General features: G+C 58.9%; 1 protein-coding gene across 3 annotated transcripts in view; it reads left to right on the top strand.

Moving 5' to 3' along the window:
* The first annotated feature begins 260 nt into the window (after nucleotides 1-260).
* Nucleotides 261-26,599, top strand: part of USP48 (ubiquitin specific peptidase 48) — a 69,549-nt gene continuing 43,210 nt past the window's right edge. The window contains exons 1-10 of one of the 3 annotated variants that reach the window (XM_068162774.1): nucleotides 261-460; nucleotides 1,345-1,465; nucleotides 3,388-3,535; nucleotides 8,309-8,436; nucleotides 11,116-11,240; nucleotides 14,583-14,691; nucleotides 17,899-18,032; nucleotides 18,197-18,279; nucleotides 20,096-20,275; nucleotides 25,699-25,824. In XM_068162774.1, coding sequence (XP_068018875.1) covers nucleotides 327-460; nucleotides 1,345-1,465; nucleotides 3,388-3,535; nucleotides 8,309-8,436; nucleotides 11,116-11,240; nucleotides 14,583-14,691; nucleotides 17,899-18,032; nucleotides 18,197-18,279; nucleotides 20,096-20,275; nucleotides 25,699-25,824 — 1,288 coding nt within the window. In that variant the 5' untranslated portion in view covers nucleotides 261-326. The remainder of the gene's footprint in view (nucleotides 461-1,344; nucleotides 1,466-3,387; nucleotides 3,536-8,308; nucleotides 8,437-11,115; nucleotides 11,241-14,582; nucleotides 14,692-17,898; nucleotides 18,033-18,196; nucleotides 18,280-20,095; nucleotides 20,276-25,698; nucleotides 25,825-26,599) is intronic. The other 2 variants (XM_068162773.1, XM_068162772.1) reach the window with 2 other exon arrangements.

Here is a 26,599-nt window from a genome sequence, read left to right as displayed (position 1 = left end):
GCACTGGGGGTATCAAGGAGCACAGCGGACCCGGAGCGCTCCGCCAGGCTCTCACGGACCCGACCCGCGCCACGCTCGGGCGGGGCACTCACAGACCCCGCCCCCCCGCGGGGCAGGCTCCGCCCCCTGGGTACTCGCACGGCTCTGCCCGTGACGTCATCACACCGCGCCTGGCAACTCGTCGCGTTTGTGACGCCACGGAGCCTGACGGCGGCGGCGGCGGCGGCAGCGGGAGGGGCCGGTTGGGACCGGGCCGGGGCCGGGGCCGGGGCCGGGGCAGACCCGAGCCGGAGGAAGGCGGCGGGGGGAGAGCGGCAGTGGCGGCCATGGCCCCGCGGCTGCAGCTGGAGAAGGCGGCGTGGCGCTGGACGGAGACGGTGCCACCCGAGGCCGTGGCGCAGGAGCACATCGAAGCGGCCTATCGCGTTGGGCTGGAGCCTTGCCAGCGCGGAGCCTGCCGGTACCGCCGGGACCCCCGCCCCGGGCTCGCTCTCCTTCCGGGGCTCACCTCCGCCTCCCCCCACGACCCGTACCTGAGCCCTGGGGACATCCCAGGCATCCCCAGATGTGGGGTCTGGGGGCTCACACGTTCCTCTCGCTCGGTTCCACAGCCCGGGGCTCGGGGGGCCTCCACGTTCCTTCCCCCGCCGGCAGGCTGGGGAAGCAGCCTGCACATCCTGGGTCCCCTGGGAGCGGTGGGGACCTCCCATACTCCCTGCTTTGAGACCCCCGTTCCCCAGCACGGGATTCCCACACTGAGGGAGCAGCTCTCCTTGCTCCTCAGGTGCAGGAGGCCCCCGCGGCTGGGCTGACTTCTGCCCTCACCTGGATCCCCAGATTTTAGGCTTCCCTCCCGGAGTTACAGGCGACCTCGCTTCTTGCCTGGCTCCTCAGCTACAGGGGACCCTCGGAGAGTTGTGGGGAACTCCTCTCTCTGCCTGGCCCCGCAGTTGAAGGGGACTCCTCTCCTTGCTGGGGTCTCCAGAGGACCTCCCCCAGCCCAACTTTGTTGGGGGCCTCTCCCCTTGCCTGGCTTCTCAGAGGACTCTTTCTGGGCTGGTGAGGAAGACCTCCTCCTGCCTGGCTTCCGAGATACAGGGAACCCCCTTAGGGTCCTACACTCTTCCCTGGGCTCCCCCTTTCCCCTCCTCTAGTTCTCCCTCTCCTCCCTTGTCCATAGCCACACGTGGGGGGGTGTGGAGAGGACACTTTTCCCACTGTTTGCACGAGGGGGGAGTCCTTCTTTCCCTCATCCCTCCCACAGCCCTGACCCCTCCCCCTTTAAGGGGCCAGCAGGGTCCCTTCCGCGGGGCTGAGGGGTGGGCTTGGCTGCTGGTTCCGCAGGAGGAACTGCCGGGGGAACCCCAACTGCCTGGTGGGCATCGGGGAGCACGTCTGGCTGGGCGAGATCGACGAGAACAGCTTCCACAACATCGACGACCCCAACTGCGAGCGCAGGAAGAAGGTAGCCGCAGCCTCTGTGTCTCTGTGTGTGTGCCTCTGTGTGTGTCTGTCTGTCTGTGTGTCTGTGTGTCTCTGCATGTGTGTGTCTTTGTGTGTGTGTCTGTGTGTATCTCTGTGTGTCTCTCTTGTGTCTGTCTGTGTGTGTGTCTATGTCTTTGTGTGTGTGTCTGTCTGTGTGTGTCTCTGTGTGTGTCTGTGTCTTTGTGTGTGTGTCTGTGTGTCTCTGTGTGTCTGTGTGTGTATGTCTCTGTGTGTATGTCTGTCTGTCTCTGTGTGTGTGTCTGTGTCTCTCTGTCTCTGTCTCTGTGTGTCTCTCTGTGTTTCTGTGTGTCTCTATGTGTCTGTGTGTGTATGTCTCTGTGTGTATCTCTGTCTCTGTGTCTGTGTGTCTCTGTGTATGTGTCTGTGTCTCTGTCTGTGTCTCTGTGTCCCCCACAAGCCCCACCCCTTCCCAGCCCATCTCCCCAGAGTGCTCCTGAGAGGTCTCGACCACAAACCCCGTGAGGAGAGGCTGAGGGAGCTGGGGTTGCTCAGCCTGGAGAAGAGGAGGCTCAGGGGAGACCTTCTTGCTCTCTCCAACTCCCTGCAGGGAGGTTGTAGACAGGCAGAGGTTGGTCTCTTCTGCCAGGCAACCAGCACCAGAACAAGAGGACACAGTCTCAAGCTGTGCCAGGGGAGGTTTAGGCTGGAGGTGAGGAGAAAGTTCTTCCCAGCAAGAGAGATTGGCCCTTGGGATGTGCTGCCCAGGGAGGTGGTGGAGTCCCCATCCCTGGAGGTGTTCAGGAGGGGATTGGATGTGACCCTTGGAGCCATGGTGTAGTTACTCAGGAGGTGCTGGGTGATAGGTTGGGCTTGATGATCTCTGAGTTCTTTTCCTCCCTTTTGATTCTATGATTCTGAGGGAAGCTGAGTCCTGTGGTGGAGAGTTGGAGAGTCATGGAGTTGTTTGGGTTGGGAGTGATCTTTAAAGTCATCTGATTCATTCCCTCACTCTGCCAAGGCTGGGGCTAAGCAACATCACATCTCTGCCTCTCATCCTCCCATCATGGCCCTCAGCACACCTCTGCCTCTTTGAAACCCCTCCAGGGCTGGGGACTCAGCCACCTCCCTGGGCAGCCTGGACCAGGCTTTGAGAACCCTTTCAGTGAAGAAGTCTCTTCTGATATCCAACCTAAACCTGCCCTGGGGCAACTTGAGGCCATTCTTGTCCCACCACTTGTTACTAGGGGGAAGAGACCAAGCCCCACCTGGCTCCAGCCTCCTTTCAGGGAGTTGGAGAGAGGTCTCTCCTCAACCTCTTTTCCCCCAGGTTGAGCAACTCCAGGTCCCTCAGCCACTCCTCACATGTACTCCAGACCCTTCCCCAGCTTTATTGTCCTTCTCTGGACCTGCTCCAGCTCCTCAATATCCTTCTTAGAGCGAGTGCCCCAAAACTGAACTCTAAGGTTTGGCCTCACCAGTGCCCAGTACAGGGAAACAATCCCTGCCCTGCTCCTGCTGGCCATGCTCTTGCAGGTTCAGGCCAGGCTGCTGGTGGCCTTCTTGGCCTCCTGGGCACAGCCTGGGCTCATCTTCAGCTGCTGTCACTCAGCACCCCCAGGGCTTTGTCTGCTGGGCAGCTCCCAGGCACTCTGCCCCCAGCCTGGAGGTTCCTGGGGTTGCTGTGACTTAAGTACAGGACCCAGCCCTTGGCTTTGTTGAACCTCAGCCCATGGATCCAGCCTGGCCAGGTCCCTCTGTAGAGCTCCTCACCCTCCCCCAGGCCAGCTTCCCACCCATGCTCGGTGCCGCCTGGGGCTGCCTGGAACTCCTGCCCCGGTTCTGAGCCCTGGCGAGCACCACCTGGGACTCCATTCCCAGCTGCTGGGGTGGCTCCTGCTCCTCCCCAGTGAGGGGGTGTTGCTCTTCTCTCTCTCTCTGCAGAATGCCTTTGTGGGCCTGACCAACCTGGGGGCCACCTGCTACGTCAACACCTTCCTGCAGATGTGGTTCCTGAACCTGGAGCTGCGGCAAGCTCTCTACCTGTGCCCCAGCGAGTGTGCAGCTGGGGAGGGCATCCCCAAAGACAAAGGTGGGTGGAAGCTGCCAGCAGGGGTAGCCTGCTCACTCCCTCCTTAAAGTTTCACACACTGGTAGCAGCTTTGGGCATCCAGGCCCCCTCAGGGGAGCTGCTGAGGGCTCTGGGACATCCCCCTGGTGAAGAAAGGCTGAGAGGGTTGGGCTGCTTCAGGCTGAGGGGGGAAGCTCATCAGGGCTGAGCAATGCTTCAGGGCTGGGGGGCAGGAGGGTGGGGCCAGGCTCTGGTCAGTGGTGCCCAGGGACAAGGCAAGGGCTGAGAAGTTTCATCTTCTGACCATAAGAGGTTTCACCTCAATGTGATGTGGTAGATTTACTTTGCTGCCAGCTGAGCTGCTCTGACCAAGGTTAATGTTGGGGGGGGAGGGGGGAAGCAAAGTTCAACCCACCACACATGAGGAGGAGCTTTCTGGATGTGAGGGTGGCAGAGCCCTGGAGCAGGCTGCCCAGGGAGGTGGTGGAGTCTCCATCTCTGCAGACATTCCAAAGCCACCTGAAGGTGTTCCTGTGTGACAGTGAAGTCTCCAAGGAGACCACGCTGTGGCCTCCCAGGGGCTGAAGGGGGCTGGCAAGAAAGCTGGGGAAGGACTTTTTAGGGTGCCAGCAGTGAGCCCCTGCAGCCCAGAGAGCCAAGCAGAGCCTGGGCTGCAGCAAGAGAAGTGTGGCCAGCAGGGCCAGGGAGGGGATTCTGCCCCTCTGCTCCACTCTGCTGAGACCTCCCCTGCAGCTCTGGGGCCAGGTCTGGAGCCTCTGTGCCAGGAAGGATCTGGAGGGGCTGGAAGGTGTCCAGAGAAGGGCCAGGAGGAGGAGCAGAGGGCTGGAGCTGCTCTGCTGTGAGCACAGCCTGAGAGAGTTGGGGTTGTGCAGGCTGGAGAGGAGAAGGCTCCCAGGAGACCTCATTGTGGCCTCCCAGGATCTGCAGGGGGCTCCAGGAAAGCTGGGGAGGGACTTTTGAGGGTGTCAGGGAGGGATAGGACTGGGGGGGATGGAGCACAACTATAAGTGGGAAGATTGAGATTGGCTGTGAGGAAGAAGTTGTTCCCCAGGAGGGTGGTGAGAGCCTGGCACAGGTTGCCCAGGGAGGTGGTGGAAGCCTCCTGCCTAGAGGTGTTTGCAGCCAGGCTGGAGGTGGCTGTGAGCAACCTGCTGTGGTGTGAGGTGTCCCTGCCCATGGCAGGGGGTTGGAGCTGGCTGAGCCTTGAGCTCCCTTCCAGCCCTGGCAGCTCTGTGGTTCTGTGACCTGAAATTGTGCCAGGGGAGGTTGAGGTTGGAGATGAGGAGCAGTTTCTTTGCTGCAAGAGTGGTCAGGCATTGGAGCAGGCTGCCCAGGGAGGTGGAGTCACCCTCCATGGAGGTGCTCAGGAAAGTTGGGGCCATGGTGCTGTTGGGTCACTGCTTGGACTTGATCCTGCAGAGCTCTTTTCCAGCCCAAACTCTTCCATGATTCTGTGCTTCTGGGTGACCCTTCCTTGGCAGGGGGGTTGGACTTGATGATTTCCAGAGGTCCCTTCCAGCCCCTCCCATGCTGTGGAACTGTGAGGGAGTCAACAGGAGAAGCTGGAGCCACTTGTGCCACCCCCATGGGGTTGTTCCTGAGTCCATCCCCCAGCCTTTGGAGACAAACCAACCTTTATCCAACTGATTCCTTCAGTCCAGCTGAGCTGACTGGGTGGAAACAGGAACTGGGGCTTTGCTTCTTGCTGAGCTGCTTCCCAAACTGCTGCTCAGCTTATTGATGGTGCTGGGAGTGGCAGCACAGGGCTTTGGGTAGGTGACAGTGGCGTGGGAGAGGCTCCCAGTGCCCTCCCAGGCCTGATGGCCTCAAGCCCTCTCCCTTTGTGCATGGTGTGGGGCTGGAGGTGTGCTCTGGGTCAGGCCAGCTGCCTGATTCTTCCTGATTTCATCCTCTTTTCAGTGATGCACTGCTTAGGCCACACCTGGAGTCCTGTGGCCAGTTCTGAGCTCCTCAGTTTAAGAAGGACATTGAGAGACTTGAAGGTGTCCAGAGAAGGGCAACAAAGCTGGGGAGGGGTCTGGAGCACAGCCCTGTGAGGAGAGGCTGAGGGAGCTGGGGTTGCTTAGCCTGGAGAAGAGGAGGCTCAGGGGAGACCTTCTTGCTCTCTCCAACTCCCTGCAGGGAGGTTGGAGCCAGGTGGGGGTTGGGCTCTTCTCCCAGGCAGCCAGCACCAGAACAAGAGGACACAGTCTCAAGCTGTGCCAGGGGAGGTTTAGGCTGGAGGTGAGGAGAAAGTTCTTCCCAGAGAGAGTCATTGATCATTGAGATGTGCTGCCCAGGGAGGTGGTGGAGTCCCCATCCCTGGAGGTGTTCAGGAGGGGATTGGATGTGGCACTTGGAGCCATGGTTTGGTTGTCAGGAGGTGCTGGGTGCCAGCTTGGCCTTGCTGAGCTCTGAGGTCTTTTCCAACCTTATTGATTCTATGCTTCACCATTTAGGGTAAAAAAGAAGCTGTTGCTGTGGAACAGACAGCTTCAGCTGCTTCCCTCACAGCTCCTGTGGGGCACTGCAGGGTGGGCTTGATCATCTTGAGGGTCTCCAACCCAAATGGCTTTGGATGTTGCCCTGTGCTGTGGTTTTCATAGTATCACAGTATCACAGTATCAGTCAGGGTTGGAAGGGACCACAAGGCTCAGCCAGTTCCAACCCCCCTGCCATGGGCAGGGACACCCCACACTAGAGCAGCCTGGCCACAGCCTCAGCCAGCCTGGCTGCAAACACCTCCAGGGCTGGGGCCTCAACCACCTCCCTGCACAACCCAGTCCAGGGCTTCACCACTCTCATGGGGAAGAACTTCCTCCTCACCTCCAGCCTCAATCTCCCCACCTCCAGCTTCATTCCATTCCCCCTAGTCCTATCACTGCCTGAGATCCTGAGCAGTCCCTCCCCAGCCTTCCTGGAGCCCCCTGCAGATCCTGGAAGGCCACAATGAGGTCACCTCAGAGCCTTCTCTTCTCCAGACTGAACAGCCCCAACTCCTTCAGTCTGTGCTCACAGCAGAGCAGCTCCAGCCCTCTGCTCATCCTCCTGGCCCTGCTCTGGACACCTTCCAGCACCTCCACATCCCTCTTGCCATAGGGGCTCCAGAACTGGAGGCAGGACTCCAGGTGGGGTCTCCCCAGAGCTGAGCAGAGGGGGAGAATCACCTCCCTTGCCCTGCTGGCCACACTTCTCCTGCTGCAGCCCAGGCTCTGATTGTATCTGTTTTGCTGCCATCACTGCCATGTTACTCCTCCTGATGATTTCAAGCAGCTTTAAACCCCCAGCATCACTGAGCAGTGCATTTACCTCTGCAAAGGGAGAACAAGGGAATGCCCTGAGCCCCCTGCCTGTCGCCCTGAGCCCTCTGCCTCTTGCCCTCAGTTACCTGCTGGAATTTTATAGAATCCTGGAATGGGTTGGGTTGGAAGAGACCTTCAAGATCAGCCATTTCCACCCCCCTGCCATGGGCAGGGACACCTCCCCCCAGCCCAGGCTGCTCAAGGCCTCATCCAGCCTGGCCTTGAACACTTCCAGGGAGGAGACAGCCACAGCCTCCCTGGGCAGCCTGTGCCAGGCTCTCCCCACCCTCAGTCTCAACAATTCCTTCCTCATCTCCAGTCTCCATCTCTCCTCCCCCAGCTCAAAGCCATTGTTCCTCACCCTGGCACACCCAGCCCTTGCCAAAAGATTTGGTGTCAAGCACTGAGCCTGCAGGGAGCAGAGGCTGCCTGGGGCTGTGCTGGCAGAGTTTTGGCTTCTCTTTGAGTCAGTTAAAAAAAAGCAGTCCAGAAACAACCCAAATCTCCATGGGTGCTGCACCAGCAGCTTACAGACACCACCAGGAGGGCTGTGGGCTTCTCAGAGCCTTCCAGCCCAGTCCCAATGCTGTCAGCTCAGCATCTCCAATGCCAGAGATTCACAGAATCCTAGAATGGGTTGGGCTGGAAGGGACCTCAAAGATAGAATAGAATAGAATTAACCAGGTTGGAAAAGATCATCCAGTCCAACCTCTCCCCCAGCACCATCTGATCAACTCAACCATGGCACCAAGGGCCTCATCCAGGCTCTTCCTAAACACCTCCAGGGATGGGGACTCCACCACCTCCCTGGGCAGCACATCCCATGGCCAGTCTCTCTGTCTGGGAAGAACTTCTTCCTAACATCCAGCCTGAACCTCCAGTTCCAGCCCTGTGCCATGGGCAGGGACACCTCCCCCCAGCCCAGGCTGCTCGAGGCCTCATCCAGCCTGGCCCTGAACACCTCCAGGCAGAAGGCAGCCACAGCCTCCCTGGGCAGCCTGTGCCAGTGTTTTCCCACCCTCCCTGGAAAGAATTTCTTCCTCCTCTCCAGTCTCAATCTCCTCTCTCCCAGCTCAAAGCCATTGTCCTCATCCTGGCACTCCCAGCCCTTGTCCAGAGTCCCTCCCCAGCTCTCCTGGAGCCCTTCAGGAGCCCTCACTCTAAAGAATCTCTGTCAGTATTGAGGTGAAATCCACAGCTTCCAGCCCAAGCTCAGTGCTGTCAGCTCAGCATCTCCACTGCCAGAGACTCACAGAAGCCTAAAATGGGTTGGGCTGGAAGGGAGCTCAGAGCTTATCCAGTTCCAGCCCCCTGCCATGGGCAGGGACACCTCCCACCAGCCCAGGCTGCTCAAGGCCTCATCCAGCCTGGCCTGGAACACCTCCAGGCAGGGGACAGCCACAGCCTCCCTGGGTGAGCTGTTGCAGTGTCTGAGCACCCTCAGATGTGGAACTTGCTGTTTCTTCACCAGACTATGAGCCCCAGACCATCTGTGAGCACCTGCAGTACCTGTTTGCCCTGCTGCAGAACAGCAAGAGGAGGTACATCGACCCCTCAGGCTTCGTCAAAGCTCTGGGCCTGGACACAGGGCAGCAGCAGGTAGGTGGCAGATGGCTCCCTCCACTTCTGCCCTCCTTGAGAGCAGGCTGAAGCCACCATCTCTGGGTAGCTTGCTGTCTCTGAGGTGGGTTGTGCTGCTTGGGACAAAGGCAGAGGGAGAAGTGGTGCTCCCAGCTCCTTCCCCTTCGTGTGGCAGGCCAGGAGCAGCCTGGGGAAGGGCAGCAGCCAGTGGGATAGGAGCAGGATGGGCAGTAGGAAGCCAGGTTGGGCCTGGGGGTATCTGAGGTCTTTTCTGATTCTGTAGGAGTCACAAATCTCTCAGGAAATAGCTGCTGATAAGGTTGGTCAGGAGGAGGCCAGGGAAGGGCAGGAGGAACCCAGGGTGTGACATGGGATGGGGGCAGGAAGGGCAGGAGGAGGCCAGGGAAGGCCAGGAGGAGCCTTGGGCAGGAGTTGCACAGGAAAGCTCCAGAACAGCCCAGGTTATCTAGGAGGTGGGTGGGGAAGGTCAGAAGGAGTCCAGGGAGTGATGGGATGGGGACAGGGAAGTGAGGAGGAGCTCAGGGAGTGATGGGATGGGGACAGGGAAGTGAGGAGGAACACAGGGAGTGATGGGATGGGGACAGGGAAGTGAGGAGGAGCTCAGGGAGTGATGGGATGGGGACAGGGAAGTGAGGAGGAGCTCAGGGAGTGATGGGATGGGGACAGGGAAGTGAGGAGGAGCTCAGGGAGTGATGGGATGGGGACAGGGAAGTGAGGAGGAGCTCAGGGAGTGATGGGATGGGGACAGGGAAGTGAGGAAGAGCTCAGGGAGTGATGGGATGGGGACAGGAAAGTGAAGAAGAGCTCAGGGAGTGATGAGATGGGGACAGGGAAGTGAGGAGGAGCTCAGGGAGGGATGGGATGGGGACAGGGAAGTGAGGAGGAGCTCAGGGAGTGATGGGATGGGGACAGGGAAGTGAGGAGGAGCTCAGGGAGGGATGGGATGGGGACAGGGAAGTGAGGAGGAGCTCAGGGAGGGATGGGATGGGGACAGGGAAGTGAGGAAGAGCTCAGGGAGTGATGGGATGGGGACAGGGAAGTGAGGAGGAGCTCAGGGAGTGATGGGATGGGGACAGGGAAGTGAGGAGGAGCTCAGGGAGTGATGGGGACAGGGAGGTCAGGGATGGGATCAGGAAGAGCACAGGCAGTGATGGGATGGGGTGAGGAGTGTTGTTTGTGCCTGGTTGACCTCAGCACTGTGCAGGCAGGAGCTGAACCTGCCAGGAGGGTCCTTCAGCAGGTGCTTTATGGGCTGCTGGTCCCAGCTGGGTCATTCGGGGGGGGCTGAAGAGCACTGTCAGGGTGAGAAGATGTTTGGTCAGGTCACCAGGAGCCAGCTAAGGTCCAGCATGAGCATGTGGGGCAGAGGAGCTGCAGTTAGAGAGGGGTGAGTGTCTCAGGCAGGTCCTGGGGGGCTGTCACTGGAGCCAGAGGGCTCAGGAGTGGGGCACAGGTTGGGAAGTGAGGAGAGACTGCTGGAGGAAGAGCCTGAGGGCTTCTCAGGGGGGAAAAGAAACAGTGGCCCCTGCCCAGAGACACTGCCAGGGCCAAAGCTCCTTTGTTCTTGTAAGCAAAGGAGAGTAAGGGTGGGAGAGGAAGGGCTGAGGTGGGTGTGGAAAACTCTGAGCCTTGCAGGAGGAGACAAATGCAGGCAGCAGCCTCTCATTTTTGGGGGGGGGGGGGGGTGTTTGTTTTCCTCACCTCTGCCACAAGCTGAGGCTGCAGCAAGCCTGGGCTGCAGCAGGAGAAGTGTGGCCAGCAGGGCAAGGGAGGTGATTCTCCCCCTCTGCTCAGCTCTGGGGAGACCCCACCTGGAGTCCTGCCTCCAGTTCTGGAGCCCCTATGGCAAGAGGGATGTGGAGGTGCTGGAAGGTGTCCAGAGCAGGGCCAGGAGGATGAGCAGAGGGCTGGAGCTGCTCTGCTGTGAGCACAGACTGAAGGAGTTGGGGCTGTTCAGTCTGGAGAAGAGAAGGCTCTGAGGTGACCTCATTGTGGCCTTCCAGGATCTGCAGGGGGCTCCAGGAAGGCTGGGGAGGGACTGCTCAGGATCTCAGGCAGTGATAGGACTAGGGGGAATGGAATGAAGCTGGGGGTGGGGAGATTGAGGCTGGAGGTGAGGAGGAAGTTCTTCACCATGAGAGTGGTGAAGCCCTGGACTGGGTTGTGCAGGGAGGTGGTTGGGGCCCTGTCCCTGGAGGTGTTTGCAGCCAGGCTGGCTGAGGCTGTGGCCAGGCTGCTCTAGTGTGGGGTGTCCCTGCCCATGGCAGGGGGGTTGGAACTGGCTGAGCCTTGTGGTCCCTTCCAACCCTGACTGATACTGTGATACTGAGCTGGGCCAGCTCCTGTCGGGTGCTGAGCTTTGGGGCAGCAGCAAGCAGAGGACAGAAGCTCTGCAGGAGAGGACTTCTGGAGCTGCTTTTCCCCTACCAGAGCCCTGCAAAGAGCAGAGTAGAAGTCAAACCCCCCGGAGTGCCTGGCCAGGAGCCAGATGGTCTCCTGCTGGGGAGGGCTCAGCTCCTTTCAGGCCAACCCTTTGCCCCCTGCCTGCTCTTTGATTCCTGCTCGGGGCACAGGCTGCAGCGGAGCTGAGGGTCGTTAGCAGCAAATCAGCAGCGGTGTTGTGCTGGGGCTTTGTGCTGCTGGGGCTCGTTTAATGGCCTTGTTTTTCTCTTCTAGGATGCCCAGGAGTTCTCCAAGCTCTTCATGTCCTTGCTGGAGGATACTTTGTCCAAACAGAAGAACCCTGACGTTCGGAACATAGTGCAGAAGCAGTTCTGCGGGGAGTACGCCTATGTCACCGTGTAAGTGCTGGGCCTCGGCCAAGAGCTCGCTCTCCGAGGCTGAAACAGTTTGGAAGAGTCAGAGAATCACAGGAGGGAGCTCCCCAGCTCATCCAGTCCAACCCCCTCTGCACTCAGCAGGGACATCCTCCAGCAGAGCAGGTTGCCCACAGCCCTGTGGAGCTTCGCTTTGAGCATCCCCAGGGATGGAGCCCAGCCCCCTGCCTGGGCCACCTGCTGCAGTGTTCCAGCAGCCTCCTGCTGCAGAATTTGGTCCTCACATCCAATCTCAATCTGCTCTGCTCTGCTTTGAAGCCATTGTCCCTGGGCCTGTCCCTGCAGGCCTTTGCAAGCAGTCCCTCTGCAGCCTTCTTTTGTAGCCCCCTTTGGATACTGGAGGTTTGCTATTAGGTCTCCCCAGCCTCACTCAACAATCCCTTCCTCATCTCCAGTCTCCATCTCTCCTCTCCCAGCTCAAAGCCATTGTCCTCATCCTGGCACTCCCAGCCCTGCTCAAAAGATTTGGTGTCAAGCACTGAGCCTGCAGAGAGCAGAGGCTGCCTGGGGCTGTGCTGGCAGAGTTTTGGCTTCTCTTTGAGTCAGTTAAAAAAGCAATCCAGAAACAACCCAAATCTCCATGGGTGCTGCACCAGCAGCTTACAGACACCACCAGGAGGGCTGTGGGCTTCTCAGAGCCTTCCAGCCCAAGCTCAGTGCTGTCAGCTCAGCATCTCCACTGCCAGAGACTCACAGCAGCCTAAAATGGGTTGGGCTGGAAGGGAGCTCAAAGATAGAATAGAATAGAATTAACCAGGTTGGAAAAGATCATCCAGTCCAACCTCTCCCCCAGCACCATCTGAGCAGCCAAGTGCCTCATCCAGGCTCTTCCTAAACACCTCCAGAGATGGGGACTCCCCAGTCCCAATGCTGTCAGCTCAGCATCTCCACTGCCAGAGACTCACAGAAGCCTAGAATGAGTTGGGTTGGAAGGGACCTTAAAGATAGAATAGAATTAACCAGGTTGGAAAAGATCATCCAGTCCAACCTCTCCCCCAGCACCATCTGAGCAGCCAAGTGCCTCATCCAGGCTCTTCCTAAACACCTCCAGAGATGGGGACTCCCCAGTCCCAATGCTGTCAGCTCAGCATCTCCACTGCCAGAGACTCACAGAAGCTTAAAATGGGTTGGGCTGGAAGTGATCTCAAAGCTCAGCCAGCTCCAACCCCCTGCCATGGGCAGGGACACCTCCCACCAGCCCAGCTTGCTCAAGGCCTCATCCAGCCTGGCCTTGAACACCTCCCCTTCTCTTCCCCAGGCTGAACACCCCCAGCTCCCTCAGCCTGTCCTCATAGCAGAGCTGCTCCAGCCCCCTGATTGTTTTTGTGGCCCTCCTCCAAACCTGCTCCATCAGGTCCAGGAGTTTGAGGGGGGTGAAGTGACCTCACAACCCCTGTGGCAGATAAGCTGCCAGAATGTGTCCCTGCCTGTGGCAGGGAGGTTGGAACTAGATAATCCTCAAGGTCCCTTCCAGCCCAAGCCATTCCCTGAGGCTCTGAGTGTATCAAAAGAGGTTTCTGGCTTTCGGGTTTCCTGACCCTGGTGCTGGTGGAGTTCCCCAGCTGCTTTTAACCCCTTCATGCAGATTTCCCAATTAAAACTGTGAGTTAGAGTCACAAAATGATTTGGGTTGGAACAGACCTTGAGAAATCATCAGATCCAGCCCTGTCAGGGCACCCCAAAACCATGGCCCTCAGCACCACCTCTCCAAGGCTTTCAAACCCCTCCAGGGGTGGGGGCTGCACCACTGCCCTGGGCAGCCTGGGCCCCTCAAGAGGAAGAAATTGTTCCTCCTGTCCGACCTTAAACCTTCCCTGAGGCAACCTGGGGCCATTTCCTCTCATCCTGTCACTTGTTGCTTGAGAGAAGAGCCCAGCCCCCACCTGGCTCCAGCCTCCTTCCAGGGAGCTGCAGAGAGCAAGGAGGTCTCTCCTCAGCCTCCTCTTCTCCAGGCTGAACACCCCCAGCTCCCTCAGCTGCCCCTCCCCAGCCCTGCTCTCCAGACCCTTCCCCAGCTTGGTTGCCTTTCTCTGGCCCTGCTCCAGCCCTCAGTGTCCTAGGAGTGAGGAGGCCAAAACTCAACCCAGGATTGAAATCAACAGGATCTAAAGTCCTGCAGCCAGAGAGCAGGATATGTGGGGGGGGGTGTTTGCATCCCTGTGTCCTCAGAGCTGTGGATTTCACCTCAATACTGACAGATTCTTTAGAGTGAGGGCTCCTGAAGGGGCTCCAGGAGAGCTGGGGAGGGACTTGGGACAAGGGCTGGGAGGGACAGGATGAGGACAATGGCTTTGAGCTGGGAGAGGAGAGACTGAGACTGGAGATGAGGAAGGAATTGTTGAGAGTGAGGCTGGGGAGACTCTGGCACAGGCCACAGGCTGCCCAGGGAGGCTGTGGCTGTGCCCTGCCTGGAGGTGTTCAGGGCCAGGCTGGATGAGGCCTTGAGCAGCCTGGGCTGGTGGGAGGTGTCCCTGCCCATGGCAGGGGGTTGGAGCTGGCTGAGCTTTGAGGTCCCTTCCAGCCCAACCCATTCTAGGATTCTGTGAGTCTCTGGCAGTGGAGATGCTGAGCTGACAGCATCAGGATTGGGCTGGAAGGCTCTGAGAAGCCCACAGCCCTCCTGGTGGTGTCTGTAAGCTGCTGGTGCAGCACCCATGGAGATTTGGGTTGTTTCTGGATCGCTTTTTTTAACTGACTCAAAAGAGAAGCCAAAACTCTGCCAGCACAGCCCCAGGCAGCCTCTGCTCTCTGCAGGCTCAGTGCTTGACACCAAATCTTTTGAGCAGGGCTGGGAGTGCCAGGGTGAGGACAGTGGCTTTGAGCTGGGAGAGGAGAGACTGAGACTGGAGATGAGAAAGGAATTGCTGAGAGTGAGGCTGGGGAGACTCTGGCACAGGCTGCCCAGGGAGGCTGTGGCTGTCCCCTCCCTGGAGGTGTCCAAGGCCAGGCTGGATGAGGCCTTGAGCAAGCTGGGCTGGGGGGAGGTGTCCCTGGGCATGGCAGGGGGTTGGAACTGGATGATCTTTGAGGTCCCTTCCAGCCCAAGGGACAATGGCTTTGAGCTGGGGGGGGAAGAACCCTTGCTGCAGTGTTGTGCACGGGTTGTAAGCTCCAGTTTGTCCCAGTAGGTGCTGTCCTCTTTCCACCTTGGAGGCTTTCTGTGCTGCAGAGCTCTGACCCTCCTTAACCCTGGCCCAGCTTTGCCCTCCTGCTTTTCGAGCTGAGGGAGTGTTTTCCAGGGCAGTTCACTGAACTGGTTTTATCTTCTTCTCCTCTTTTTTCTTTTTCCCCTCCTCCTCCTCCTAGCTGCAACCAGTGTGGCAGGGAGTCCAAGCTCTTATCTAAGTTCTACGAGCTGGAGTTAAACATCCAAGGGCACAAGCAGCTGACAGACTGCATCACGGAATTCCTGAAGGTAGGAGGAGCTGGCTGGGGCCTGGGCCCTGCTATTCTTAGCAAGGTGCTTTAATTCCTTCCTTCCTCCTGTGGAAGCCTTTGGAGGTCAGCTTGGGAGTGGAGTGACTTGACAGGCTGGAGAGGTGGGCACAAGCCAACCTCAGGAGGTTCAACAAGACCGAGGGCAGGGTCCTGCAGCTGGCTGGAGGCAATCCCAGGCACAAATCCAGGCTGGAAAGCAGCCCTGAGGAGAGAGCCTTGGGGGTGCTGGGGGAGGAGAAGCTCAGCAGGAGCTCTCAGTGTGCACTTGCAGCCCAGAAAGCCAAGCAGAGCCTGGGCTGCAGCAGGAGAAGTGCGGCCAGCAGGGCAAGGGAGGTGATTCTCCCCCTCTGCTCAGCTCTGGGGAGACCCCACCTGGAGTCCTGCCTCCAGTTCTGGAGCCCCTATGGCAAGAGGGATGTGGAGGTGCTGGAAGGTGTCCAGAGCAGGGCCAGGAGGAGGAGCAGAGGGCTGGAGCTGCTCTGCTGTGAGCACAGACTGAAGGAGTTGGGGCTGTTCAGTCTGGAGAAGAGAAGGCTCTGAGGTGACCTCATTGTGGCCTTCCAGGATCTGAAGGGGGCTCCAGGAAGGCTGGGGAGGGACTGCTCAGGATCTCAGGCAGTGCTAGGACTAGGGGGAATGGAATGAAGCTGGAGGTGGGGAGATTGAGGCTGGAGGGGAGGAGGAAGTTCTTCCCCATGAGAGTGGTGAAGGCCTGGACTGGGTTGTGCAGGGAGGTGGTTGAGGCCCCAGCCCTGGAGGTGTTTGCAGCCAGGCTGGGTGAGGCTGTGGCCAGGCTGCTCTAGTGTGGGGTGTCCCTGCCCATGGCAGGGGGGTTGGAACTGGCTGAGCCTTGTGGTCCCTTCCAACCCTGACCGATACTCTGATCCTGTGACTTGAGCCTGTCTCGGGGAGAGGCGTCCAGGAGGAAATGTTTGTGTCTCTGGAGCCGGCCCCCGGGGAGGGCTGAGTGGAAGAGTGGCTCTGGAGCACTGCAGGTGGTTGGGCTTTGGAGAGCGCTTGGAAGGTGCAGGTTTCATGCAAACAGATTCGGGCAGTGGGGGCGGGGAGGAGCCCCCAAAGCCCTGCGAGAAGGCCCTGCCTGCTTTGTCATGGATAGCACCTGAGAATTGGTGCTTTTTGTGCCTGCTCCGTGGGTGCTCAGCTGCATAGCACCAGGAGAGCCTTCCCCCTCCCAGATGCCTCTCAGAGGACTGGGGAGGGCCTGGAATAGCAGCGGGGGAACAGCTGCGAGGGCTCTTAAGTCCACTTGAAAATGTGCCTGGCTCTTAAGTTCAGGTCCAGCAGGCTGCAGCTTTGTGGTGCGGATTCAAGTGGAAATATTTAGGCCAGAGCTGACCCCGGGGCGGCTGCCCCTGAGCTGTTTGGCCTCGCTGCTGCTCTCCTCCAACCGGTTGTTCCACTTGTGGAAGCAGAGAGGTTTGCGTGCGAGCCTCCCGATCCTGCCAGGGTGAGCTGGGAGTCTGCCTGCTCCTCCTTCCACCAAAACAACCTTGTGACCTGCCTGGGGCGCTTGGAGGTCTCCTCCCACCTAATCCTGCCCTCAGGCAGCGACTCTTGCAGGGGGATGGGTCCAGGGGAGAGCACAGCCGTGACCCTAGGGCTGGAAGCCCTCTGCTGGGAGGCCAGGCTGAGAGAGTTGGATTTGTTCAGCCTGGAAGAGGCTCCAGGGAGACCTTCTGGTGGCCTTTCAGTGTTTGAAGGGGACAGAGAGCTGGGGACAGGCTTTTGGGCAGGGTCTCTTGTGCCAGGACAAGGGGAGATGGTTTGAAACTCAAAGAGGGAGATTGAGAGTGGAGAGAGGAGATTGGATGTGGCACTTGGTGCCATGGGCTGGTCATGAGGTCTGTGGTGAAAGGTTGGACTCGATGGTCATAGTATCATAGTATCATTCAGGGTTGGAAGGGACCACAAGGATCATCTAGTTCCAACCTTGAGGTCTCTTCCAACCTTAGTGATACTGATACTGAGAAGGGAGAAATGTTTGCCCCTGAGGGTGGTGAGAGCCAGGCCCAGGCTGCCCAGAGAGGTGAGAGATGTCCCAACTGGAGCCATTCCAGGTGAGGTTGTTTGGAGCTCTGAGCAACCTGCTCTGGTTGCAGAGGTCCCTGCTGAGTGTGGGGGGTTGGGCTGGATGAGCTTTCCAGGTCTCTTCTTACCCAGCCAGGCTGTTATGCTGGTGTGGCTGAGCACAGGAAGATTGTCATCTCCAGGCTGCAAGGTGGCTTTACATTAACTTGGTCTCTGTGACCTCCTAAGGGATGATTTAATTCTTTTCTTCTCTAGAGCTCATTGGTATAAACCAACTCAGTCAAGCAGGGAGCAAACCTGGCAGTCTTGTGAGCAGCCTGAGAAGGAGGGATAGAGCTTGATGTAATCTCAAGCTCTCCTGATAGCAGGAGCTGCCCTGCTTGGAAAGCCCTTTGGTTGGAAGGGAGCCTCAAAGGTCATCTTCTCCAACCCCCTGCAGTCAGCAGAGACACCTCCAACCACAGCAGGCTGCCCTGGGACACAGCCAGGCTGAGCTTGAGTACCTCCAGGGATGGGGCCTCAACCACCTCCCTGGGCAGCCTGTGCCAGGCTCTCCCCAGCCTCCCTGTGCAGAACTCCCTCCTGATCTCCAACCTAACTCTGCCCTGCTCCAGTTCCAAACCCTTGCTCCTCAGTCTATCCCCACAGGCCCTTCTGAACAGTCCCTCCCCAGCCTGCCTGTAGGTCCCCTGCAGATAGTGAAATGGAGCTCTGAGGTCTCCCTGGAGCCTTCTCTTCTCCAGGCTGAGCAGCCCCAGCTCTCAGCCTGCCTGCATGGGGGAGGCTCTCCAGCCCTCCCAGCAATTTGGTGGCCTCCTCTGGACTCTCTCCATCAGGTCCAGGTCTCTCTTGTGTTGTGGTCCCAAGAGCTGGACCCAGCCCTGCAGGTGAGGTCTGAGCAGAGCAGGGGAGCAGAATCCCCTCTCTTGACCTGCTGGCCAGGTTGCTTTTGCTGCAGCCCAGGCTGCCTCTGGCCTTGAGCCAGGAGCTGGAGTTGGGAAGCGGCCGGGGAGGGCCCTAGATGGTTAAAAGCACTTCCGTGCTCTGCAGCCCTTCAGCTGCTGAGCAGCTCAGGCTGTGCTCCAGTGGTAACCTATTCTCAGGGCCTTTCTTTGTGCCTCCCCTCCCTGCTCAGGAAGAAAAGCTGGAAGGGGACAACCGTTACTTCTGTGAGAGCTGCCAGAGCAAGCAGAACGCCACCAGGAAGATCCGGCTGCTCAGCCTGCCCTGCACCCTCAACCTGCAGCTCATGCGCTTCGTCTTTGACAGGTAAGCCTCACACCACGGCCTGCTGCTCCTCCTGCCTCCTGGTGGCACGTGGAGCAACCCCCCCTGAGCTCCTCTGGGGATGCTTGGGAGGGGGTTCAGGGCTGGGGGCTCGAGGTGGGAGCTGTCGGCGCCGTGCTCTGACCTGAAGCTTTGCCCTCGCTCAGGCAAACAGGCCACAAGAAGAAGCTGAACACCTACATTGGCTTCTCTGAGCTGCTGGACATGGAGCCTTTCATGGAACAGAAGAGTGAGTGCTGTGTGCCCTCTGGTCTGAGCTATACCTGGCAGGTGGAAGGAGGTCTCCTCCTCCAAAGCTCTTCTTTGTTGCTGGAAAATGGTTGCCTGAGCCCCGCGTTTCAAATCGCTGCCTCGGGGAGTGGAAGCCAGAAGCTGCCTGGGGAGGTCTTGCAGGGAAGCAAGTTCAAGTCCCAGACTCCTGGTAATGGGTTGGGATGGAAGGGATCTTAAACATCATCTAGTTCCAACCTCCTTGCCATAGACAGGGACACCTCCCACTAGATCAGGTGGCTCAAGGCCTCGTCCAAGCTGGCCTTGAACAGCTCCAGGCAGGGGACGTCCACAGCCTCCCTGGGCAGCCTGTGCCAGAGTCTCTCCTGTTCCAAGTCTTTGTCTGCTGCTGCCTCCTGAGAACATGAAGCTTTGTGAAGGAAAGCGTGGGGAGGGAAGATTGAGGCTGGAGATGAGGAAGAAATTCTTTGCAGTGAGGCTGGGGAGACTCTGGCACAGGCTGCCCAGGGAGGCTGTGGCTGTCCCCTCCCTGGAGGTGTCCAAGGCCAGGCTGGATGAGGCCTTGAGCAAGCTGGGCTGGTGGGAGGTGTCCCTGCCCATGGCAGGGGGCTGGAGCTGGCTGATCTTGAAGGTCTCTTCCAACCCAACCCATTCTAGGGTTCTATAAAGTTCCAGCAGGTAACTGAGGGCAAGAGACAAAGGGTTCAGAGCAAGAGGTGATTGCTGCAGGGCATTCCCCTGTTCTCCTGGGTATAGGTAAATGCACTGATCAGTAGTGCTGGGGGTTTAAAGCTGCTTGAATAACATGGCAGTGATGGCAGCAAAACCACAGCACAGGGCAGCATCCAAAGCCATTCAGGTTTAAGTTGCCTTCCAGCCCAAACCCTCATTCCATGAACCCAGGAGAAGCCCTGAGCTCTGTGGCTGCTGCTTCTTCCCTTCCAGATGACTCCAAGCTGGGAGCAGGAATGGAGCTGTTAGAGGCTAGGAGGCTCTGCAGAGGGCCCTGGACAGGCTGGAGAGATGGGCAGGGGCCAAGGGCAGGAGGTGTAACAAGTCCAAGTGCCAGGGGCTGCACTTTGGCCACAGCAACCCCAGGCAGTGCTACAGGCTGGGGGCAGAGTGGCTGAGAGCAGCCAGGCAGAGAGGGACCTGCGGGTAGTGGTGGAGAGCAGCTGAACATGAGCCTGCAGTGTGCCCAGGCAGCCAAGAGATCCAGTGGCATCCTGGCCTGCATCAGGAAGAGTGTGGCCAGCAGGAGCAGGGAAGTCCCTGTGCTCAGCACTGCTTAGGCCACACCTGGAGTCCTGTGGCCAGTTCTGGGCTCCTCAGGTCAGGAAAGAGGTTGAGCTGCTGGAAGGTGTCCAGAGAAGGGCAATAAAGCTGGGGAGGGGTCTGGGGCACAGCCCTGTGAGGAGAGGCTGAGGGAGCTGGGGTTGCTTAGCCTGGAGAAGAGGAGGCTCAGGGGAGACCTTCTTGCTCTCTCCAACTCCCTGCAGGGAGCTTGTAGCCAGGTGGGGGTTGGGCTCTTCTCCCAGGCAGGCAGCCAGCACCAGAACAAGAGGACACAATCTCAAGCTGTGCCAGGGGAGGTTTAGGCTTGAGCTTAGCAAGAAGTTCTTCCCAGACAGAGAGATTCCCTTTGGGATGTGCTGCCCAGGAAGGGGTTGGGGTCCCTGGAGGCGTTTAAGCAGAGCCTGGATGAGGCCCTTGGTGCCAGGGTGTGGTTGATGAGTTAGGGTTGGGTGACTGGTTGGACTCGGCGGTGGTGGAGGTCTCTTGCAGCCTGGCTGACGCGTGCCTCTGTGCTGCAGACGGCCTCTATGTCTACGAGCTGAGCGCTGTCCTCATCCACCGCGGCGTCAGCGCCTACTCCGGCCACTACATTGCCCACGTCAAGGACCCCCAGACGGGCGAGTGGTACAAGTTCAACGACGAGGACATAGAGAAGATGGAGGGGAAGAAGCTGCAGCTGGGGATTGAGGAGGATCTAGGTAAAAGCTCTCAGTTGTGAGTTGCCCTTTTCGCATCCCTCTCTCCCCCCCCGTGCTCCCCGGCCTGCTGCGCTCCCGAGCCCGCGGTGTTCCCGGGGCCGCTGCGCTCCCGAGCCTGCTGTGCTCCCAAGCCTGCTGTGCTCCTGAGCCAGCGGTGCTCCTGGGGCCACTGCGCTCCCGAGCCCGTGGTGTTCCCGTGGCTGCTGCACTCCCAAGTCTGCTGCGCTCCCAAGCCTGCTGCGCTCCCAAGCCCGCTGTGCTCCCGGGGCCGCCGCGCTCCGGAGCTTGCTGCGCTCCCGGGGCCGTGGTGCTCCCGAGCCTGCTGCGCTCCTGGGGCCGTGGTGCTCCCGAGCCTGCTGCGCTCCTGGGGCCGTGGTGCTCCCGGGGCCGCTGCACTCCCGAGCCTGCTGCGCTCCCGAGCCCGCGGTGTTCCCGGGGCCGCTGCGCTCCCGAGCCTGCTGTGCTCCCAAGCCTGCTGCGCTCCTGAGCCAGCGGTGCTCCCGGGGCCGCCGCGCTCCCGAGCCTGCTGCGCTCCCGGGGCCGCTGCGCCCCCTCGGCCGGCGGTGCTCCCGGGCCTGCCGTCGCCGCCTTGCAGCAAGGTGTGGAGCAGCAGCTCTGCTGATTGCAGCCCCATTTCCTCCTGCTCAGCCCCCTGCGGAGTGTTTACACACGCTGCTGGTCGCTTCCTCTGGAATTCCTCTCGCCCCCACGTGGCAGATAAGAGGCTGATAAGAGGGGCGGCCGGGGCCTATCGGGGTGACACAGGCGAGCTGGCCCCGGGGCCCGGGGAGGCTGAGGAGGAGATAAGGAGGTGACTTTCAGTTTCCTGAGCACATAGAGGTTTTGATTTCCACCGAGGTGTTTTACTTGGAGGCAGGAAAGAGCCTGCAGCAAAAATATCCTCATCCAAAGAAGAGCTTGGGAAGCCCAAACTGCCTTTGGAATTTGTTGTGCTTAGCCTTGGTGCCCTTCTGTCCTACCCTTGCCTGGCTCACCTTGTGCCACTGCTCCCACACAGCCACGTGCCCTGGCCAGGACAAGGTCTTGGTATCTTGGAGAGCTCAACCGGAGGCCAGACTGGTGGATTCCTTGGGACAGATAGGAGCAGCTCAGCAGTAAATCATAGATTGATAGAATGGGTTGAGTTGGAAAGGGCCTTAAGGATCATGGATGCTCCACCAGCAGCCTACAGGTACCATCAGGAGGGCTCAGAGCCTTCCAGCCCAATGCTGTTAGCTCAGCATCTCCACTGGCCATGTAGACTCATGGAAGCCTAAAATGGGTTGGCTTGGAAGGAGCCTTAAAACTCATCCAGCTCCACCCTCCCTGCCATGGGCAGAGACACCTCCAACCAGCTCAAGGCCTCATCCAGCCTGGCCTTCCAACACCTCCAGGGAGGGGGCAGCCACAGCCTCCCTGGGCAACCTGTGCCAGAGTCTCCCCAGCCTCACTGGCAAGAATCTCTTCTTCATCTTCAGTCTCAGTCTCCTCTCTCCCAGCTCAAAGCCATTGTCCTCATCCTGTCCCTCCCAGCCCTTGTCCAAAGTCCCTCCCCAGCTCTCTTGGAGCCCTTTCAGATACTGAAAGCTCTTAATCTGAGCTTGCCATGAGCCTTAGGTGCTCCTCAAAGCATAAAAGAAGACCTAAGGAGGAGGATTCACTGTAACCAGCTGTTGGCTACCTGTGAAACCAGTTCCAGACCTGAGAGTGGTCCCTTAAGGCCCCACTGGAAAGGATCCCTTCCTCATCTCCAGTCTCAATCTCCCTCCCCTTCCAGCTTCAGCCCCGATTTGAAGTGCTTGGATTTGCAGCTGCTCAGCATTCCCTAGTGCCAGGATGCTCTGCAGTAGCAGGGAAAAAGGGGAAATGGAAGCCAGAAATGTGCCTTTGTCAGTGAAATTTTCACTTCATAAATGAAATGTCTTTGCCTTTGTGCACTGCTAATGCAAGCAGCCTGTTCCCAGAAAGCACTGCCCCAGCAGGACACTTGGGCTTGGCTGTGGTTGGACTCGATGAAACAGCTCCTTGCTTTCAAGTGTCCTCAAATAACAGCTTGCCTCCAAGTCACCCTCAGATGGGTTTGCTCCTTTTGGTTTGTTGTAAAACCACCTCAGCCTGAGCAGGCTCAGGGCATTCACCTCCCTCTCCCATTTCCTTCCTTGCCTCTGCCTGATGCAGCTTTATTTTCAGCCCTCTTGCCAGTAAACACCTTCTTGGTTTCCCTCCCCGGTGGAGGCTGCCAGCAGAGCAGCTTCCTCATCCTGTTCCATGTTTTGCCTCCAGAGTGCTTCCAGCCCAGCAGTGAAGCTGGGCAGACATCTAGTGGTGTGAGGGAGAAAAGTAACCCTGGCAGGAAAGGAGAGCTCCTCAGCCTTTGGTTTTAAGCTCCTGAGTTTTGCTCAGTGGAGCAAAACCAACCTGGCTGTGGCCTCCCTCTAAAGCCTTATGCTTAACCACACAGAAATATTCTTGCTGAGCTCCAGGGCTGCTTGAAGAATGGAAGCAGAATGTGTTTAGAAGGCTCTGGAGGATGCACAACTTGGTCCTTTGCTCCAGTGCTGGCCTTTTTTTGTCTGCTCCATGCAAAACTGAGACCCTTCTGGGTTACAGACACAGAGAATCATGGAATTGTCAGGGTTGGAAGGGAGCTCAAGGCTCAGCCAGCTCCAACCCCCTGCCATGGGCAGGGACACCTCACACCGCAGCAGGTTGCTCACAGCCACCTCCAGCCTGGCTGCAAACACCTCCAGGCAGGAGGCTTCCACCACCTCCCTGGGCAGCCTGTGCCAGGCTCTCACCACCCTCATGGGCAACAACTTCTTCCTCACAGCCAATCTCAGTCTCCCCACTTCTAGTTCTGCTCCATCCCCCCCAGTCCTATCCCTCCCTGACACCCTCAAAAGTCCCTCCCCAGCTTTCTTGCAGCCCCCTGCAGATCCTGGAAGGCCACAATGAGGTCTCCTGGGAGCCTTCTCCTCTCCAGCCTGCACAACCCCAACTCTCTCAGTCTGTCCTCACAGCAGAGCAGCTCCAGCCCTCTGCTCCTCCTCCTGGCCCTGCTCTGGACACCTTCCAGCCCCTCCAGATCCTTCCTGGCACAGAGGCTCCAGAGCTGGCCCCAGAGCTGCAGGGGAGGTCTCAGCAGAGTGGAGCAGAGGGGCAGAATTCCCTCCCTGGCCCTGCTGGCCACACTTCTCTTGCTGCAGCCCAGGCTCTGCTTGGCTCTCTGGGCTGCAGGAGCTCCCTGCTGGCTCCTGTTGAGCTTCTCCTCCCCCAGCACTCTCAAGGTCTTTTCCTTTAGGGCTGCTCTCCAGCCAGCCCCTGCCCAGCCTGTATTGGTGTTTGGGATTGCCCCAGGCCAGCTGCAGGACCTTGCCCTTGGCCTTGTGGAACCTCCTGAGGCTGGCTTGGGCCCAGCTCTGCAGCCTGAAGGTAACAGCAGAGCTCTGCAGTGTGGGGGCAGGGAGTGCTGGGGCCCTGGGCAAGCAGATGGGAGCAATTCAGCAAATGCTTGCAGTGAATCAAGTCAGGAGGGGTGCTGGAAGACCCCTGCATGGTGCAGTGGGAGAGGCAGAGGAACTGTCCCAGGATGGAGGAAAACAAGACCCCTGAGTTCTGATTTCAGTGGCCTGTGTAGAGCCTGAGCTCTGGAGGGTTGTTGTTTTGCTGTGGAGTTCTGAGGCTGCAGCTGGAGCTGCTGTTTGTGTCCTGCCTGGCAGCCTGTCTGGGAACAGCCACTCTTGCAACACTGAGTTCACATCACCCCAGCAGCTGCTCTGCACTCCCCACTGCTGGGGCTGTCAGCTCCCTGGGAGCTTTGCTGGGCCTGGGCTTTACCCTCACACAGTCACCTGAGGGGAGACTGAGAAGCATGGGATTGTCCTGGGTGGACAAGACCTTGAAGCTCAGCCAGTCCAACCATTCTCTCACTCTGCCAGATGCTGGGGCTGAACCACCACCCCTCAGCACCACATCCCAGCTCCAGGGAGGGGGATTCAACCACCTGCCTGGGCAGCCTGGGCCAGGCTTTGAGAACCCTTTCAAGTGAAGAATTTTCTTCCAATGTGCAGCTTAAGCCTCCCCTGGTGCCACCTGAGCCCTTTTCCTCTTGTCCTTGGGAGAAGAGACCAGCCCCCACCTCACTCCAGCCCCTCAGGGAGCTGTAGAGAGCAATGAGGTCTCCTCTCAGCCTCCTCTTCTCCAGGCTCAACACCCCCAGCTCCCTCAGCTGCTCCTCCCCAGCCCTGCTCTCCAGACCCTTCCCCAGCTTGGTTGCCCTTCTCTGGCCTTTCAGTGCCCTTCTTGGAGTGAGAATCAATCAGGCTTTCTGCCCTGAGGATCTGCCTCTGCCCTTCTGTGTCAGGACAGCAGAAGAGGAGGCAGTGTGGGGAGAGGATTTGTGCCCAGGAGCTGGTTTTGGCTCGGGGAGGTTGTGCTGGGCTCCTGTGGAAGGGTGGTTCAGAGCAGGCTCCTAATTTTAGTGCCTTTGAATTTCTCTGCCTCGAGAAATGCTGCAGGGCTTTGGATCTTGCTTTGGGATGCAATTTTGCCTGATGCCAAGCCCAGTGCTTGGCAGAAAGGGGCCTGGCAGGGCGCAGCAGGGAGAGGGAAGCTGGCTAGGTGGCAAGCTTGTCCTGCTAACAGAAGGGCACTGAAGGAGCTGGGGTGGTAAGGGTGGCTTATTAAGGGTGGTTTATTTCCCCTGGAGAGCTGTGTTCAGTTCTAGGCTCCTCACTCCAGGGAAGGACATTGAGGGGCTGGAGGTGTCTGGAGAAGGGCCTGGAGCCCCTGGGCTAGAGGAGGGCTGAGGGAGCTGGGGGGGGGTTGAGGCTGGAGCAGAGGAGGCTGAGGGAGACCTCACTGCTCTCTGCAGCTCCCTGCAGGGAGGTTGGAGCAAGGAGGGGGCAGCCAAGGGCCAGGAGCAGAGGCAATGGTTCCAAGCTGCCCCAGAGGAGGCTCAGGCTGGATCTCAGGAAGGATCTCTGCCCTGGCAGGGATCTCAGCCCTGGAATGGTCTGCCCAGGGCAGTGCTGCAGTGCCCAGCCCTGGGGGGGTTCCAGCAGCCTGTGGGCCTGGGGCTTAGGGCCATGGTTTGGTGCTGAGCCTGCAGTGCTGGGTGCAGGGCTGGAGTGGGTGAGCCTGGAGGTCTCTCCCAGCCATCTCTGCAGTGCTCTGTCACTGATGATGCTTTCCCTTCTGTACCACAGCAGAGCTGGGTGCAGGGCTGGGTGCAGGGCTGGGCTGGGTGAGCCTGGAGGTCTCTCCCAGCCATCTCTGTGCAGTGCTCTGTCACTGATGATGCTTTCCCTTCTGTACCACAGCAGAGCTGGGTGCAGGGCTGGACTGGGTGAGCCTGGAGGTCTCTCCCAGCCATCTCTGTGCAGTGCTCTGTCACTGATGATGCTTTCCCTTCTGTACCACAGCAGAGCCTTCCAAGTCCCAGGCTCGGAAGCCCAAGTGCGGGAAGGGCAGCCACTGCTCCCGCAACGCCTACATGCTGGTGTACAGGCTGCAGACCAGGGAGAAGTCCCTCACAGTCGAGGTCCCAGGTAAGCCAGCTTGGGCCCTGCAGCTCTCTTGGCCTCTCCATCTTGTCCTGGGATGCTCCAGGCAGCCCAGGAGAAGCTGACTGCCCTGGGCGGGGGGTTGTGGAGTCTCCCTCTCTGGAGCTATTCAAGACCCAGCTGGATGTGTTCCTGTGCGATCTGCTCTGGCAGGGGGGTTGGACTGGATGAGCTTTCCCAGGTCCTTTCCAGCCCTTCCCATTCTGTGATCCTTTACTGTGAGGGTGTTGGAGCACTGAAACAGGCTGCCCAGAGAGGTTGTGGAGTCTCCTTTGTAGGCTCTCAAAGCCAGCCTGGATGTGCTCCTGCGTGGCCTGCCCTGGGTGACCCTGCTCTGGCAGGGGGACTGAACCCACTGATCTCTGGAGGTCCCTTCCACCCCCTGACCTTCTGTGATTCTGTTGGGGTTTTGCTCAAAGCCTCTTTTGTGACCACTGCCCATGAGCCCTTAACTAACATTGCCCTGATGATGCCACTCTTGTGCCCACTCACACCTCGCTGTCCCTAGGGAGAGATAGAAGTGGTGTGGCCAGCAGGGGCAGGGCAGAAGTCATCCCCCTGAGCCGGGCACTGGTGAGGCCACACCACAAACCCTGGCTTCATTTTGGCCTCCCCACTCCAAGGAGAACATTGAGGGGCTGGAGCAGGGCCCAGAGGAGGGCAGTGAAGATGGTGAAGGGTCTGGGGAGGAGCAGCTGAGGGTGTTTAGTCTGGAGAAGAGGAGGCTGAGGGAGACCTCATTGCTCTCTGCAGCTCCCTG

The sequence above is a fragment of the Melanerpes formicivorus genome, unplaced genomic scaffold (genome assembly GCF_026170545.1).
Source record: "Melanerpes formicivorus ecotype bairdi unplaced genomic scaffold, bMelFor1.0.p_v2 SCAF_67, whole genome shotgun sequence".
Lineage (NCBI taxonomy): Eukaryota > Metazoa > Chordata > Aves > Piciformes > Picidae > Melanerpes > Melanerpes formicivorus.
This window is presented reverse-complemented; position numbering and strand designations above follow the sequence as displayed.